Source organism: Lolium perenne, chromosome 4, assembly GCF_019359855.2.
Source record: "Lolium perenne isolate Kyuss_39 chromosome 4, Kyuss_2.0, whole genome shotgun sequence".
Taxonomy (NCBI): domain Eukaryota; kingdom Viridiplantae; phylum Streptophyta; class Magnoliopsida; order Poales; family Poaceae; genus Lolium; species Lolium perenne.
Window position 1 is genome coordinate 334,482,097 of NC_067247.2, and position 19,199 is coordinate 334,501,295.

General features: G+C 43.1%; 1 protein-coding gene across 1 annotated transcript; it reads right to left on the reverse strand.

The window, feature by feature from the left end:
* Nucleotides 1-14,448: 14,448 nt before the first annotated feature.
* On the reverse strand, nt 14,449-16,238 carry LOC139830245 (B3 domain-containing protein Os03g0212300-like). Its single transcript, XM_071818252.1, has 3 exons — nt 16,221-16,238; nt 14,837-14,890; nt 14,449-14,730 (listed from the first exon to the last, which is right to left on the reverse strand). The coding sequence occupies exons 1-3, from the start codon at nt 16,236-16,238 to the stop codon at nt 14,449-14,451; spliced, it is 354 nt and encodes a 117-aa protein (XP_071674353.1).
* Between the last annotated feature and the right edge of the window lie 2,961 nt (nt 16,239-19,199).

Here is a 19,199-nt window from a genome sequence, read left to right on the forward strand (position 1 = left end):
GAAAATATCTAGACTCTAGAGAAACCACTCATGCAAACCAAATTTTAACAAGCTCTATGTGTTTCTTCACTAATAGGTGCAAAGTATATGATGCAAGAGCTTAAACAAGAGCACAACAATTGCCAAGTATCAAGTTATTCAAGACATCATACCAATTACTACATGTAGCATTTTCCAATTCCAACCATATAATAATTAACGAAGCAGTTTCAACCTTCGCCATGAATATTATGAGCTAAGAACACATGTGTTCATACGAACCAGCGGAGCGTGTCTCTCTCCCACACAAGTATTTATTCAAACAAAAACAAAAACAAGAAACATACTGACGCTCCAAGAAAAGCACATAAGATGTGACCGAATAAAAATATAGTTTCAAGAGAAGGAACCTGATAATTTGTCGATGAAGAAGGGGATGCCTTGGGCATCCCCAAGCTTAGATGCTTGAGTCTTCTTGAAATATGCAGGGGTGAACCACCGGGGCATCCCCAAGCTTAGAGCTTTCACTCTTCTTGATCATAGTATATCATCCTCCTCTCTTGACCCTTGAAAACTTCCTTCACACCAAACTTCTCATAAACTTCATTAGAGGGGTTAGTACATAATCAAAAACTCACATGTTCAGAGGTGACACAATCATTCTTAACACTTCTGGACATTGCTCAAAGCTACTGGAAGGTAATGGAACAAAGAAATCCACCCAACACAGCGAAAGAAGCAATGCGAAATAAAAGGCAGAATCTGTCAAAACAGAACAGTCCGTAAAGATGAATTTCTAATAAATACTTCCGTTGCTCAGATCAGAAAACTCAAAACTAATGAAAGTTGCGTACATATCTGAGGAACACGCACGTAAATTAGCATGTTTTTCTGATTTTTCTACAGAGAAAACAGCCCAGATTCGTGACAGATAGAAATCTGTTTCTGCGCAGAAATCCAAATCTAGTATCAACCTTCGATTAGAGGCTTCACTTGGCACAACAAAACACAAAACTAAGATAAGGAGATGTTGCTACAGTAGTAAACAACTTCCAAGACACAAATATAAAACAAAGTACTGTAGCAAAATAACACATGGGTTATCTCCCAAGAAGTTCTTTTCTTTATAGCCATTAAGATGGGCTCAGCAGTTTTAATGATGCATTCGCGGGAAATAGTATTTGAAGCAAAAGAGAGCTTCAAGAGGCAAATTCAAAACAAATTTAAGTCTAACATGCTTCCTATGAAGAGGAATCTTGTACACAAATGAATTCATGAAGAACAAAGTGACAAGCATAAGAGGATAAAACACGAGTAACTTCAAGATTCTCAACATAAAGAGGGGAAACTTAATATTATTAAGATGCATATAACCATATTTCCCTCTCTCATAATAACTTTCAGTAGCATCATTGATGAAATCCACAATATACCCATCACTTAAAACATTCTTATCATGGTTCATATGCATAGAAGTATCATTAATTTTGGCATAAGAAGAGTTATTCTCATTAATAGTAATTGGAGCAAGATTATTATCAAGAATTTGAACATGGTAAACAAGTTGCATATTAAAAGAATTGTTTTTGGTAATCCAATCATGACTATGACAAGTTTCATAAGGATAATTATAACCTATATCATAGCATTCTTTATAATAATCATCAAAGGTCAGAGGCACAGTGTCATCATAAGAAATAGAATAGTTATCCTTCACAGTCGGTTTATCTATAACCATACCATCATTGTTATTAGAAGGAGATGTACCAAGAACATAATGACCAGTAGCAAAAGGATTTTCAAACACCTCTTCCCCAAGCTTAGAGCTTTCTATATCATTATGGGAGGAAGCGTGGATAGCACTGACACTATGGCAATTATTATCATCATCATTTTCAGAATTAGTTTCCCAGAGATTTGCAATATCAAAAGTAGTGTGCTCATTCAAATCATGATCTCTAATGTATGTAAAGGGCATAGGAAGATCATCATATTTAGATTCATTATCACAATAATCATTAGGAGCAACATACTTACGGTTACTTAGCGTTATCTCATTCACGCGGGGATACGCCGTTACCTCTTTCTTTTTATTCTCCTTCTTCTTCTTCTTCTTCTTCTTCGTTCCCTTCTTCTTCTTCTTCTTCTCTTCCTTCTCCTCGTTCCCTTCTTTAGGAGGAAGAGGCTTGAAGGGTGGCTTGTCCGCATAACCTGATTTACTTTCAGAAACAATAGAAGAAACTTGGGAGGATCCCTCCTTTTCATTGATTAGTTGAAAACACACAGCGGTCCTATCATATTTTGGCAAGGTGTCATCTTCTAAAATATTTTGTATGTAAGTATTTGTATGGCTATTATCAATGCAATAAGAAAAACACCCATGCAGGACATCATCAATATCAAGATCACTCATATGTAACAAAGAGATTTTTCTCGACAGTTCTTCACACCCCAAAGATAAAGTAAGTTCATCATGCTGATTAGGAGTAATTTCATCATCACAATACAAATTTGCAGCACTCATTGGGTTCAAATTATCATTGGAGGAGCATTGAAAATTAAAATGACCCACTTCATGGCAAACTTCACAAATAAAAGGATAGAGGGCACAAACTTTTTTACCAAGATCATCTAGAGCCCTAAACCACTTTCTAGTTTTTTCATTAATATGATGGATGCAATATTCATCTTTGACTTGATTAATTCCACAAGGTCTATGCATTCCACAAAAATTAACATGCTTATAAGAAATAGCATTCTTAGGAGTTTGAGCATGCTTATTGCAATAATTAACAACAATTTGATTCTTCATGCAAGCCTCTTCAAAAGGTTCATGATACTTATCAAAATTCTTTTTAGGCAATTCAAAATGAGAAGCAAAGGCTTTATAAAGATTTACAGCAACTTGAGAGTCAAGACCATAAGTAGCACTCATATTTCGAAATTTATCGGTATCCATAAAAGCTTCAATGCATTCATAATCATAATTTATACCTGACTCTTTACCTTCATTGTTCTCCCATCCTTCAGCGTTGTCCTCAATCCGATCAAGAAGATCCCACCTAGCTTCAATCTCCTTGCTTGTGAAAGATCCCTCCGAACAGGCATCCAGATAGTCCTTGTGTTGTCCTGAAAGTCTCGCATAAAAATTGTTAACAATAACATTACGGGGGAGCTCATGAATGGGACATTTGAGCATTAGTGATTTCAATCTCCCCCACGCTTGAGAAATACTCTCTCCATCACGAGGATAAAAGTTATAAATATAATTCCTATCAATATGCACTTCATGCGGAGGATAAAATTTAGAATAAAAGAGAGATGCAATTTCCTCCCAACCAAGAGAATGTCTATTCTCCAACAATTTATACCAATGCGCCGCTTTACCCAGACAAATAAACAGAGAATAGCTTCTTCCTCACTTCATCCATAGAGATACCTGCACACTTGAATAACCCGCATAATTCATGCAAAAACAGTAAATGATCTCTAGGATGGACAGTTCCATCCCCTTTATAATGGTTGTCCATAACACGTTCGATAATTTTCATAGGTATTTTATACGGAATATTTTCAGAAGGTGGATCTAAAATATCAGAAGCATCATTAGAGTTATCGCATATCGGAGATAAAGCATTATCAGAACAAATTTTCTCCCCTAAAGATGGGAAGCTAAAATGATCACAAAAACTAGCTTCCCCAAGCTTAGACTTATCCATAGTATTAGCAGTAATTGCATTCATACTAATAACATCACTACTAGCATGCAAATAAGGTTCCATAGGTTTTTTAATTTTCGCATTAAACAATTCTAAATTAGGAAATAGATTAAAAAGCTCACCAATTTTTTTGTTGTTTTCCATTATGCCTAACTAGTGTAAACAAGAAACAAAAAGTTGCAATTGCAGGATCTAAAGGAAATAGCTTCGAGTACTTACGACAGCGGAAAATAGCTTGGTAGCCGAGGTCCGGAGTGTGAGTACCTTTTACCTTTCCTCCCCGGCAACGGCGCCAGAAAATAGCTTGATGTCTACTTCCCCCTCCTTCTCCTGTAGACAGTGTTGGGCCTCCAAGAGCAGAGGTTTGTAGAACAGCAGCAAGTTTTCCCTTAAGTGGATCACCCAAGGTTTATCGAACTCAGGGAGGAAGAGGTCAAAGATATCCCTCTCATGCAACCCTGCAACCACAAAGCAAGAAGTCTCTTGTGTCCCCAACACACCAAATAGGTGCACTAGTTCGGCGAAGAGATAGTGAAATACAGGTGGTATGAATAAGTATGAGCAGTAGCAACGGTGCCAGAAAATAGCTTGCTGGCGTGTAGTTGATGGTGGTAGTATTGCAGCAGTAGTAACGCAGTAAAACAGTAAACAAGCAGCGATAGCAGTATTTAGGAACAAGGCCTAGGGATTACACTTTCACTAGTGGACACTCTCAACATTGATCACATAACAGAATAGATAAATGCATACTCTACACTCTTGTTGGATGATGAACACATTGCGTAGGATTACACGAACCCTCAATGCCGGAGTTAACAAGCTCCACAATTAATGTTCATATTTTAGTAACCTTATAGTGTAAGATAGATCAAAAGACTAAACCAAGTACTAACATAGCATGCACACTGTCACCTTCATGCATATGTAGGAGGAATAGATCACATCAATACTATCATAGCAATAATTAACTTCATAATCTACAAGAGATCATGATCATAGCATAAACCAAGTACTAACACGGATGCACACACTGTCACCATTACATCGTGCAGGAGGAATAAAACTACTTTAATAACATTGCTAGAGTAGCACATAGATAGTAGTGATACAAAACTCATATGAATCTCAATCATGTAAAGCAGCTCATGAGATTATTGTATTGAGGTACATGGGAGAGAGATGAACCACATAGCTACAGCGGAGCCCTCAGCCTCGGGGGTGGATTACTCCCTCCTCATCATGGAGGCAGCGATGGCGGTGAAGATGGTGGTGAAGACGGCGGTGGAGATGGCTCCGGGGGCAATTCCCCGTCCCGGCAGGGTGCCGGAACAGCGACTTCTGTCCCCCGAATTGGAGTTTCGCGATGTGGCGGCGCCCCTGGAGTCTTTCTGGAGTTTCGTCAAGTGGTGTCGAAGTTTTAGGTCACGACGGCTTAAATAGGCGAAGAATCGGAGTCGGAGGGGCCACGGGCTGCCCAAACCATAGGGGGGTGCGCCCCCCCTTGGGCCGCGCCGCCCTAGGGTGTGGGGCCCCCCTGGCACCCCTCTGGCCTTTCTCCGGTGCTCTGGAAGCTTCGCGTATTTCTAAGACTTTCGGTGTTGATTTCGTCCGATTTTGAAAATATTTCCTTACTAGGATTTCTGAAACCAAAAACAGCAGAAAACAGCAACTGGCCTCTCGGCATCTCGTCAATAGGTTAGTTCCGGAAAACGCATAAAAATGATATAAAGTGTGAACAAAACATGTTGGTATTGTCATAAAACAAGCATGGAACATCGGAAATTATAGATACGTTGGAGACGTATCAGCATCCTTAAGCTTAGTTCCTACTCGTCCTCGAGTAGGTAAACGATAAAAGATAATTTCTGAGGTGACATGCTACCAACATAATCTTAATCATACCATTGTAAAGCATGTTGGTAGACCTTGCGCCTACTTATGAAATTGCTGCTGCGCATTTAGTTCGCCTGTTGGAGACTAAATTTGTTAATCTTAATCCTATAATCCAACACATGTTTCTCACACTTGGTGATATGAAAGAAGGGGAAAAGAAAGATTTTGTTTTAGAAACCCTTCTTAGAGAATTTGGTGGTCTAGCGAGAGAGGCTAGAAAGGTCTTTGCTAAATTTAATATGCTTGGTTCTCATACTAATTTTGTTAGTCTCCTTGAAAAGAAGGACATGGATAGAATAAGATACACTAATAATATTGATGATGGTGGGGAGATCAAAGCACCAATACCATGTAAACTCTTAGCTATGAATGATGCACTAGAGAATAACTATGCTTGGCTTGTTCCTGAAAATTTGTTTGATGAGAGTAGCACGCCTAAGACTAATGAAAAGGGAGATGCTAAAACTTATGTATCAAATATACTATGCCTGGTTGAGAAAACTCCACACCCCGCTGAGAATGCATCACCCTTCGATAATACTTGATACACACTTTCTGTGCCTAGCTGAAAGGCGTTAAAGAAAAGCGCTTATGGGAGACAACCCATGTTTTTACCTACAGTACTTTGTTTTTATTTTGTGTCTTGGAAGTTGTTTACTACTGTAGCAACCTCTCCTTATCTTAGTTTTGTGTTTTGTTGTGCCAAGTAAAGCCGTTGATAGAAAAGTAAGTACTAGATTTGGATTACTGCGCAGTTCCAGATTTCTTTGCTGTCACGAATCTGGGTCTACCTCCCTGTAGGTAGCTCAGAAAATTAAGCCAATTTACGTGCATGATCCTCAGATATGTACGCAACTTTCATTCAATTTGGGCATTTTCATTTGAGCAAGTCTGGTGCCATTTTAAAATTCGTCAATACGAACTGTTCTGTTTTGACAGATTCTGCCTTTTATTTCGCATTACCTCTTTTGCTATGTTGGATGAATTTCTTTGATCCACTAATGTCCAGTAGCATTATGCAATGTCCAGAAGTGTTAAGAATGATTGTGTCACCTCTGAATATGTTAATTTTTATTGTGCACTAACCCTCTAATGAGTTGTTTCGAGTTTGGTGTGGAGGAAGTTTTCAAGGATCAAGAGAGGAGTATGATGCAACATGATCAAGGAGAGTGAAAGCTCTAAGCTTGGGGATGCCCCGGTGGTTCACCCCTGCATATATCAAGAAGACTCAAGCGTCTAAGCTTGGGGATGCCCAAGGCATCCCCTTCTTCATCGACAACATTATCAGGTTCCTCCCCTGAAACTATATTTTTATTCCATCACATCTTATGTGCTTTTTCTTGGAGCGTCGGTTTGTTTTTGTTTTTGTTTTTGTTTGAATAAAATGGATCCTAGCATTCACTTTATGGGAGAGAGACACGCTCCGCTGTAGCATATGGACAAGTATGTCCTTGGTTTCTACTCATAGTATTCATGGCGAAGTTTCTCCTTCGTTAAATTGTTATATGGTTGGAATTGGAAAATGATACATGTAGTAATTGCTATTAATGTTTTGGGTAATGTGATACTTGGCAATTGTTGTGCTCAGGATTAAGCTCTTGCATCATATGCTTTGCACCCATTAATGAAGAAATACATAGAGCATGCTAAAATTTGGTTTGCATATTTGGTTTCTCTAAGGTCTAGATAATTTCTAGTATTGAGTTTGAACAACAAGGAAGATGGTGTAGAGTCTTATAATGTTTTCAATATGTCTTTTATGTGAGTTTTGCTACACCGGTTCATCCATGTGTTTGTTTCAAATAAGCCTTGCTAGCCTAAACCTTGTATCGAGAGGGAATACTTCTCATGCATCCAAAATACTTGAGCCAACTACTATGCCATTTGTGTCCACCATACCTACCTACTACATGGTATTTTCCGCCATTCCAAAGTAAATTGCTTGAGTGCTACCTTTAAAATTCCATCATTCACCTTTGCAATATATAGCTCATGGGACAAATAGCTTAAAAACTATTGTGGTATTGAATATGTAATTATGCACTTTATCTCTTATTAAGTTGCTTGTTGTGCGATAACCATGTTCACTGGGGACGCCATCAACTATTCATTGTTGAATTTCATGTGAGTTGCTATGCATGTCCGTCTTGTCTGAAGTAAGAGAGATCTACCACCTTATGGTTAAGCATGCATAATGTTAGAGAAGAACATTGGGCCGCTAACTAAAGCCATGATCCATGGTGGAAGTTTCAGTTTTGGACATATATCCTCAAATCTCAAATGAGAAAATTATTAATTGTTGTTACATGCTTATGCATAAAAGAGGAGTCCATTATCTGTTGTCTATGTTGTCCCGGTATGGATGTCTAAGTTGAAGAATAATCAATAGCGAGAAATCCAATGCGAGCTTTCTCCTTAGACCTTTGTACAGGCGGCATAGAGGTACCCCTTTGTGACACTTGGTAAAAACATGTGCATTGTGATGATCCGGTAGTCCAAGCTAATTAGGACAAGGTGCGGGCACTATTAGTACACTATGCATGAGGCTTGCAACTTATAAGATATAATTTACATGATGCATATGCTTTATTACTACCGTTGACAAAATTGTTTCATGTTTTCAAAATCAAAGCTCTAGCACAAATATAGCAATCGATGCTTTTCCTCTATGGAGGACCATTCTTTTACTTTCATTGTTGAGTCAGTTCACCTATTTCTCTCCACCTCAAGAAGCAAACACTTGTGTGAACTGTGCATTGATTCCTACATACTTGCTTATTGCACTTATTATATTACTCTATGTTGACAATATCCATGAGATATACATGTTACAAGTTGAAAGCAACCGCTGAAACTTAATCTTCTTTTGTGTTGCTTCAATGCCTTTACTTTGAATTATTGCTTTATGAGTTAATTCTTATGCAAGACTTAATTGATGCTTGTCTTGAAGTGCTATTCATGAAAAGTCTTTGCTTTATGATTCACTTGTTTACTCATGTCATATACATTGTTTTGATCGCTGCATTCACTACATATGCTTACAAATAGTATGATCAAGATTATGATGGCATGTCACTCCAGAAATTATCTGTGTTATCGTTTTACCTGCTCGGGACGAGCAGAACTAAGCTTGGGGATGCTGATACGTCTCCGACGTATCGATAATTTCTTATGTTCCATGCCACATTATTGATGTTATCTACATGTTTTATGCACACTTTATGTCATATTCGTGCATTTTCTGGAACTAACCTATTAACAAGATGCCGAAGTGCCAGTTGCTGTTTTCTGCTGTTTTTGGTTTCAGAAATCCTAGTAAGGAAATATTCTCGGAATTGGACGAAATCAACGCCCAGGGGCCTATTTTTTCACGAAGCTTCCAGAAGTCCGAAGACGAAACGAAGAGGGGCCACGAGGCAGCCAGAGCATAGGGCGGCGCGGCCCCTGCCCTGGCCGCGCGGCCCTATGGTCTGGGCCCCTCGCGCCGCCTCTTGACCTACCCTTCCGCCTACTTAAAGCCTCCGTGGCGAAACCCCCAGTACCGAGAGCCACGATACGGAAAACCTTCCAGAGACGCCGCCAACGCCGATCCCATCTCGGGGGATCCAGGAGATCGCCTCCGGCACCCTGCCGGAGAGGGGAATCATCTCCCGGAGGACTCTACGCCGCCATGGTCGCCTCCGGTGTGATGAGTGAGTAGTCTACCCCTGGACTATGGGTCCATAGCAGTAGCTAGATGGTTGTCTTCTCCCCATTGTGCTATCATTGTCGGATCTTGTGAGCTGCCTAACATGATCAAGATCATCTATCTGTAATTCTATATGTTGCGTTTGTTGGGATCCGATGAATAGAGAATACTTGTTATGTTGATTATCAAAGTTATATCTACGTGTTGTTTATGATCTTGCATGCTTTCCGTTACTAGTAGATGCTCTGGCCAAGTAGATGCTTGTAACTCCAAGAGGGAGTACTTATGCTCGATAGTGGGTTCATGCCTGCATTGGCACAGGGACGATGTGAGAAAGTTCTAAGGTTGTGTTGTGCTGTTGCCACTAGGGATAAAACATTGATGCTATGTCTAAGGATGTAGTTGTTGATTACATTACGCACCATACTTAATGCAATTATGCATTTGCTTTGCAACTTAATACTGGAAGGGGTTCGGATGATAACTTTGAAGGTGGACTTTTTAGGCATAGATGCAGTTGGATGGCGGTCTATGTACTTTGTCGTAATGCCCAATTAAATCTCACTATAATCATCATGATATGTATGTGCATGGTCATGCTCTCTTTATTTGTCAATTGCCCAACTGTAATTTGTTCACCCAACATGCTGTTTGTCTTATGGGAGAGACACCTCTAGTGAACTGTGGACCCCGGTCCAATTCTCTTTACTGAAATACAATCTTCTGCAATACTTGTTCTACTGTTTTCTGCAAACAATCATCTTCCACACAATACGGTTAATCCTTTGTTACAGCAAGCCGGTGAGATTGACAACCTCACTGTTTCGTTGGGGCAAAGTACTTTGGTTGTGTTGTGCAGGTTCCACGTTGGCGCCGGAATCCCTGGTGTTGCGCCGCACTACATCCCGCCGCCATCAACCTTCAACGTGCTTCTTGACTCCTACTGGTTCGATAAACCTTGGTTTCTTACTGAGGGAAACTTGCTGCTGTACGCATCACACCTTCCACTTGGGGTTCCCAACGAGCGTGTGCTTTACGCGTCATCAGGTACATGGGAGCGAGATGAACCACATAGCTACAGCGGAGCCCTCAGCCTCGGGGGTGGATTACTCCCTCCTCATCATGGAGGCAGCGATGGCGGTGAAGATGGCGGTGAAGACGGCGGTGGAGATGGCTCCGGGGGCAATTCCCCGTCCCGGCAGGGTGCCGGAACAGCGACTTCTGTCCCCCGAATTGGAGTTTCGCGATGTGGCGGCGCCCCTGGAGTCTTTCTGGAGTTTCGTCAAGTGGTGTCGAAGTTTTAGGTCACGACGGCTTAAATAGGCGAAGAATCGGAGTCGGAGGGGCCACGGGCTGCCCAAACCATAGGGGGGCGCGCCCCCCCCTTGGGCCGCGCCGCCCTAGGGTGTGGGGCCCCCCTGGCACCCCTCTGGCCTTTCTCCGGTGCTCTGGAAGCTTCGCGTATTTCTAAGACTTTCGGTGTTGATTTCGTCCGATTCCGAAAATATTTCCTTACTAGGATTTCTAAAACCAAAAACAGCAGAAAACAGCAACTGGCCTCTCGGCATCTCGTCAATAGGTTAGTTCCGGAAAACGCATAAAAATGATATAAAGTGTGAACAAAACATGTTGGTATTGTCATAAAACAAGCATGGAACATCGGAAATTATAGATACGTTGGAGACGTATCAGCACCCCGATTGGTGCTTTCGAGATTGTCGGCATGGATCATAGTAAGCTCGGTGCGAGGTACAAGTTCTTGTACAAATGGAGTAAAAGGTGCAGCAAACTGGTACCGGTAGCACGAGGTGCCTCTCCTTCGCACCACTCGGCATGCTGCGAATCCGTCGGCCGCAGCAAGGCCCGGAGCTCCAGCTGTCGCAGCAAGGCCCGGAGTTCAGGCCGCTTAGGGATAGTTGGGAATGGGAGGCTTAGAGATTCTTGGAGATGGGTGTAGACCGGTTTGGCTGAACTTTTTTAAGCCCGCGGAGCATTATATATAGAGGAAAACAGACAAGGTAGTGACAATTTTTTTTCGATAAAGAGAATTTTATTACTTAAAATGTTTAACTATTACACCCCACTTTTATATAACCAAGATGCACACAGCTGCTCAAATTCAACAGAAGCAACACGGAAATAAAAGAAAAAAGGGGCATACAAGTAAACATTTTGTGAACTGCAAAACCGCCTAAGGTACGGGAGGGCCGATCTGAACATTATGCCGCCATCCATATTGGATAAAAATACCCCTCGCCGTATTTTCCGACTGAGTAGATACCTCCATAAATAGATTGTGATTCTCCACGTGATGTATAGATGACCACGAACGAAGTGTAGCTGTGCACCGGTAGATAACCTACACGAGAGAGGATTTTTTATCAATGAACATCTTGCCATTTCTACATAACCATAGAGACCAAGTAACAGCAAGTGCTCCCACCCTAATAAGTCCTTTAAACCTATGATCCACACCCTTCAGCCAATTGCCAAAACTATTAACACCGCTACGTGCTAGGTATAGAACTTATTTGGATGACTGACCATATAGATCCAACAAAATTGCACTCCAAAAATAAGTGTTTTATTGTCTCATCACGATGATAGAAGACACAATTTTCCTTTCCCTGCCAATTGCGTTTCACAAGATTGTTATTAGTGAGGATTACCCCTCTAAGAAGATACCACACAAAAAGCTTAGTCTTTAATAGAATCTTCATTTTCCAAATTTTAGCTGGATTTATCAATCGGCACATCTAGCTGGATTAACCCATTCTACATGGAATCTGCAAAGAAAATACCGTTCTCATGAAGATTCCACTGAAACTCATCCATCCCTAGAACCAACTAGACAAAATCCAGTCGTTGTATCAAAGCATTCCAAGATACTAGTCTAGAACCAAAAAGATCTCTTCTGAAAGATATATTTGGTGGTGAACTTTCCAACACCTTAGCAGTTGTTTTGCTTTTGTGATGCACAATATTGTACAGTGCTAGATATTATTCTTGGAGTGTAGCACTACCAAGCCACTTCTTCTCACAAATCCTAATTTCCGAGCCAGAAGTATTTATTTGTCCCCATTAGGCCAGCCCATCATACAACAGTCAAACATTACAGAGGTAATGATCCTGATTTTCTTAATTTAAAGTCATTTCTCTAGCTTTTATTCAGATTTTTTATACAGGTAACACCTATATATAGAAAAACCATACACCAGTTTCAAGACGATCACTTTTGTGTTGCATCTTATTATCTGTGTCTCTATAACTATTGAGTACTCCGGCCGATCTCTTTTAATTGATTTAAATCTAGTATAACTTTATACTAAATTCGAGCCAATTAAGAGGGATTGGAAGGAGTACTTTAAACGGATTTGGTTGTTATGGGCGGGAAAATACAAATTGTACCTTCAAAGGTTAGAGAGCTTACACGGGACTTCTTCTATAGTCCAAAGCAAAACAGACACCATAGCATTGAATCTTTTAAACATAAGGCTCGAAAGACCGACTTTGAATTAACAAAGCCCTCAACAGGCCAAGATTACACAAGACCCTCCGTACCACACCACACCACTACGATCGAAAGATACAAGGGAACACTCTGAGAAGTTTACAACACTACGCTACAGCACAAGCACACGCCTTGCAGAAGCGAAGACCGCAACTCCACGGGACCAAGGACGCCAACAAGAGGGAGTCACTGCCAGGGGCGGAGAGGAAGTCTTGAACGAGGAGAAGAACCACCAAACCTTCCTCTTCTCATGCCAAAGAGGGCCCCTACCCTCTCGCCATGGCTCGGAGGCGTCGAACCATACATGAGAGAAGTTCACCCGAGAGCTGGAGAATAGTTGGGCTCGAGAGCCAAGGACCTCCTGGAGCACGACCACCTTGACAACAAGAGCACACCTCACCAGCCGCACAACCACCGTCCTTGAACAACCTAGCTAGAGCAGCAGGAAAGCCACCGGACACAACAGAAGATCACGGGCAGTGGCCATCGAGGCCCAAAGCACCCACCTTCGACTCCCCATCCGAACCACACATCTACCAGGCGACACCTCCAAGGAGGTCACGGCGCAGCACGCCGAGGCCGCCCAATCGAGGGATTTGGACTTTCGTCCGGGAGATGGGTTGGGGGTGGGAAGAGGGGTCGCAGTGTAGCCTCTAAGGAGGAACCCGGCACCCGAGGGCATCGACATCGCCGGGCTGGGCCAGCCAGCCAAGGGTTTCCGCTGACCCCAAACGACCCACCAGCACCCCTTTCCCTAGAGCCGGCACCGGCGCCACCAACAGCCGGAGCGGGCGGGGGAGAGAGTGGGAGCACCTACCACAAAACTTGACGCAGAGAACCATGCCGCCGTCAACGCCCGCCGCCGCCTCACCTCTTGCGAGGTCGAGGACAGCCACCAGAGCCGCCCGCCACGACGCCCGCCGCAGGGCCCCGTAGCCACACCGCTAAAGGTAGGCACCTTAGATCCGGAGCCCCCACCGGGGAAGCCGCCGAAGAGACCACCCGCGAAGGGGAGGTCCGTCGAGCCGCCGCCACGATCTTGGCGAGCCCCGCGCAGGTTTCCTCCATCTAGCAGCCGTGGGAGGAGCCAAGGGCTCAGATCCCCGCTGCCCCCTTCACCTCTGGGGGCGACGAGGAGGGGTGGCTGGGCGGCGGCGCTTTAGGGTTTCCCCCCTTGGTCGCTTGGATGGGGCGACGCGAGGGGAACGAGCCTCCACCTTTTCAAAATGAAGAAGCACCGAATCCTTTTTGACAGATTGAGAGGGAGTGCTCGGCCCTCTCTATCATGCCGAGGGATTAGCAAGATTCCACACATGTGAGATGTAATCTCATCATCGTGTGTTTATAAAAGCAGCAATCTCATGTCAAGAGCTGAAGAGCAATTTCAGCATTTTCACATGGGGAATCATAGCCAGGCCGGTTTATTCTCTTGTTACTATGCTATTAGGCATCATCGGTACTAGATTACCAGGAATTCAAGTCCCGCAATTATTAAGCAGAAAACGAATAGACTGAAAGTAAAGATAAACTCCATCGCCCTCATCATTTGTGAACGCTTAGAACACGATGATGCAACGGGGCAAGTTGTGGAGGATGTCGGACGATGAGCATGGGCAAGGTGACACCACGGAGCCAGGCTGATGCATCGGAAGCGCCTATCAATCGATGAAGCTGCCGTCTCGCTTGCGCACCTCCACCTTGAGCGCGTGGTCTTCGCCTACCCCGTCCCCGCGCAGCGCCCGGAAGAAGCAGACGTCGCCGACGCCGAGGCGGTTGTCGACGCAGAACTGGTGCCAGCCGTACCTGAGCGACGCGCGGGTCTTGCCACCCGCGCGGATGTTGTGCTTCAGGGTCACCGTCCACTTCTCCCCGCGCATCCGCAGCACCACCTCGCTCCTCCCGTCGTACCCGTGCGCGTTCTGGAACACCGGCGGCACGTTCTGCACAGTCCCGGCCGCCAAGGGAAGGAATTATTAGCACGAACTCGATCGGGACGCGTCCCCGACGAGGAACTGCACAAGATCGAGCTAGATCTCGGCGTCTCACCAGGTACTGCTTCTGCCTCGCTCCCAGGTGGCTCGGCTTCAGCGTGACGGTGAACTGCTAAGAAATTAGACGTGACGGTGAATCTACTGATACTGATTTAGTATTGCAAATGTTCATATTTTTGCATATAGACTTGGCCGAACTTAAACATTGACTTTTGACTAATCCGTATAGACGCCTTATGTTTTGGGATGGAGGGAGTACTATTTGTTACTACAAATATATGTGGTATTGATTGTAAAAAAAATGACAACTTTCGTGGTGCATATGGTGATGTTATCGTTTTTACTTGCCACAGTTTGGCCAAGCTGCCAACTATTATACTCCCTTCGGTTTAAAATAATTATCTAAAATTGATATATCTAGATATATTTTAGTGTGTAGATATATTTAATTTTAGCAATTATTGTAAACCAGAGGGAGTAGAAAATAACGTTGAGCTAGTTAGGGCAAATTTTGCTTTTGCCGCACTAGAATTTACTCATTTTTCTTTGCCACTATAAATTTTGACATATTGTTTTTGCCCTATTCTCTCCCATTGAGGGGCATATACAAAACCAAAACAATAACAAAAGGGGCAAAATAAAATAAGAACTCGTCACTTTCATTTGATTTTGCCCCACATGGGACAAAAATGATACATTATCAGGCAGGGCAAAAGCAAAATGTCAAAATTTAAAATGAAACAAGTAAAATGAGAAAAAACTAGTGTGACAAAAACTAAATTATCTCCATTTATCCTATACAGAAAAAACGGTTCTACTACTTCCCATTTTCTTTGTCTCTTGTGAATATTATAGCCTATTTATGCACGAAGTTATTCATAGCATGCGTTCTCTTTTTCTTCTCTCCAGTTTCTAGACTACCCAGCTAATGCTCTAGCCCAAATCGAGTCAGCTGCACTGCTGGAAAATGCCTTGTTTCGCAAAAAAAAGTAATGCTCTTGTGTAAAAGGGATTTTCCTAATGGCATGATGGTAGATAAAATTTGAGGGCGTGCCATTTTACATGCGTATCAAAAGTGGGAGAGGGGCGATCACAAAGAAAAACATTCATTTATTAATCTATTAAAAATTATAAAGTGTGATTTCCACAAATGAGTACTACCTCAGTTCCTAATAAAGTTTCTCTACTTTATTTAGATATGGAAAAATATTTTTTGCCGTGTTTGTCCACCTTTGCCGTGTGTCAAATACTGCGGAACACGGTAAAAAAGACTTTACCGTGTTTGTCTGCGAGAAGACACACGGCAAAGAAAATAACACGGTAATAACAAAAAATACACACGGCAAAGATTTGACACACGGCAAAGAAACGAAAAAACACACGGTAAAAAACTGCACACGGCAAAGAGGCAAAAAAACACACGGCAAAGAGTTGCACACGGCAAAGCAGAGAGCCATGTGTCCCCGCTTGTCGCGTTTGCCAGAGCCGTCACGGCCCCGTTTTCTTTGCCGTGTACGAAGAAATACACACGGCAAAGAGGTGGATTTGCCGTGTGTATTACAAACACACATGGCAAAGATCTGCGTTTTGATTGGTTGAAACCATAGTCCCACGGATCTGCCTCTCCACCGTTGGATCCTCCAAAATCCGACGGTCTACATCTCTCCTTTCTCTCTCTCTCCCTTGCTCTTTTCCTCTCTCTCCTTATCCTCTATCTTGTCAGGTGCAGACCATGTGGGCAAAAAAATCTTCCTTCTCTCTCTTTCTTCCTGGACGTGAACTTGCAGGTCCTTCTGCTCCTCCTCTACCAGCACAGCCACACGACGGCGACGGACGCTTGCGGCGGCCTGGAGCGGCGGGCAGACGCTTGCGGTGGCGGACGCGCAATGGACGCTTGCGGCGGCGGACGTGCTAGCACGGCAGCCTGGCGCGCCGGCGGACGAGCGGGCTCGGCGGCCTGGAAACGCCGGCGGACGCGCGCGCGACCTGGCTCGGCGGCACGGCAGCCTGGCGCGCCGGCGGACGAGCGGGCTCGGCGGCACGGCGGCCTAGCGCGCCGGCAGACGAGCGGGCTCGGCGGCCTGGAACGCCGGCGGACGAGCGGGCGCAGCGACCTGGTACGGCGGCGGACACACGCGGACGCGTGCGGCGACCTGGTGCGGCGGCGGACGAGCGGGTTCGGTGGCCTGGCACGCTGGCGGACGAGCGGGCGCAGCGGCCTGGCGCGGCGGCGGACACGCGGCGACCTGGCGCAGCAGCGACGGACACACGGTGGCCTGGTGGGCCTCGGGCGGGACTCCCTGGCGTCTTCAATGACGTGCGACAGCTCCGGTGACGTCTCCGGCGAACGTTACTTTTTTTTATTCTCAAATTAGGCTTTGCCGTGTGTATTCTAAAACACTCAGCAAAACTATTTCTCCGTTAGTATCCCGTGACACCGTTAAATTAGTTTTTGCCGTGTTCTAGGCAGCGAGGCACACGGCAAATCCTTCGCCGTGTTCCGGGAAGAAATGCACACAGCAAAGGTCCTTTGCCGTGCCGATTTTTGCCGTGTAGCCTTTGCCGTGCGCCGAGACACGGCGAACGCTTTGCCGTGTTCCGAACCACCTTTACCTTGTATTTTTTGGACACGGCAAAACCTAGTTTTCCCGTAGTGATAGATACATTTTAGTTACAGATACATTCACATCTTGAAAAAATGGCAACTTTTTTTTTTGGACGGAGGGAGTATATGATGGTGCACTCGGTTTTCAATTCACCTAACGAGGGAAGGCGATGGTCTAGTTGCAGGTTGTCGAGGACAAACAAGATAACTTGGTTTAACTATATCTATTGGGTACTCCCACATAATACTTTCGACTAAGCTGTGTGGATGGTTGTTGTCTTGAAGCCTCTCGTGTTGGGTTGTGAGATAAGTGACATAATATAATGGTATTGGGAAGCCTAGTTGCTCTTTGTATGAAACCTCCTGCCTTGTAAGCACGGGGTTTTTTATTTAAAGAAACTTGCAATGTGGGCCACGCAAATGCGAGGGGATCATTTTTAGTGTATCCTTAATGATTGCAAATAAGCTTAAAAGAGTAGGAGGTGGCAGAGAGATATCATCCCAATCTCAGTCTTAATCTAAATGGCGACGCTTGCAAGATGTGAAAAATTGCAGCTTGTTTGTGTGATGATGTAGTGATAAACCTTGCATTCTCAAATAGTATTGTTATTATTTTTCATTAAATAAATTATGTGGTAGACTATGAAAGAAATATTTTAAACCTTTGTAATTCTGTGAACTATATCTATTTTTAGTACCATATTATCCTGGTGGTAGACTATGAAATAAATATTTTAAACCTTTGTTATTATCTGAACTATATCTATTTTAGTACCATATTATCGTGGTTTCTTATTAAAAGTTGAAGTTTTGCGCATATGCAACAATTTAGGATAAGAATATGTTAATAGTAATTTGGGATCACCTTCAAGGCTGGCAAATCTAGGTCACAGGTTTATCTCCAAAAATGTTTCCAAACTATGTCATCGGATTGTTCCAAATGGTCAAGTTGCTTCACTGATGTTGATCATCTAAATCCAGGTGGGACATATGCTGAAGATAATGTTATCGATTATTATTTACATGGTCAATTATTTACAATTGGACATCTATTGTGTATGTTGGACTCTAACTTGCTTTTTTTTTTTACATTTGTAGCTAACCATTGGTCAAAATTTTACAAGGGCGAACTGAGTGGAAGGCAAGCAAACGGATTTGGTTTGTACCATAGTTGAAAAATTCTCAAACATTATGAGACATGTAAGAACTGACGATTCAATGAATTCCCAAACAAGAAGAATCTTATGTTTATCTTTGTTGGAGAGTGTTTTTTACTTGACACTGATGATGAAGGCTCAAGTAGCCCCACTCCTCTATCATTGGTTAATAGAAGTAGGCCCAATGCCAAGAATAAAGAAAAAAGAGAGGAGGGCGAAGGTAGGAGATGATGTCAATTACAAAAAAGTCATTGGTCAACATGATGGCAATAAGGAAGGGCATTGCTTGTAAAAGAAAGACGTTGAATCCCTCCGTCCCCAAATAGGTGACATAAACTTAGCCAAAAAAAATCAAAGTTTGACCAAATATATTAATGGAATTATCAACTACTACAATATTAAGTAAATACATTATGAAATATGTCCTATGATGGATCCATTGATATTGGTTTGGTATTGTCGATATTCATATTTTAGTATATATTCTGATTCAAAGTTAATTTTTTAAAACTAAGTTTATACCTCACCTATTTGGGGGTTACCTAGCTATTTGGGGGACGTAGGTAGTATAAGCAAAAGCCTGATAAAATTGACAATCTCGCACTCAATTCCTGTTAAAAGTACTAGTACGGACAAGGGAGTAGCCTGCCCTCACT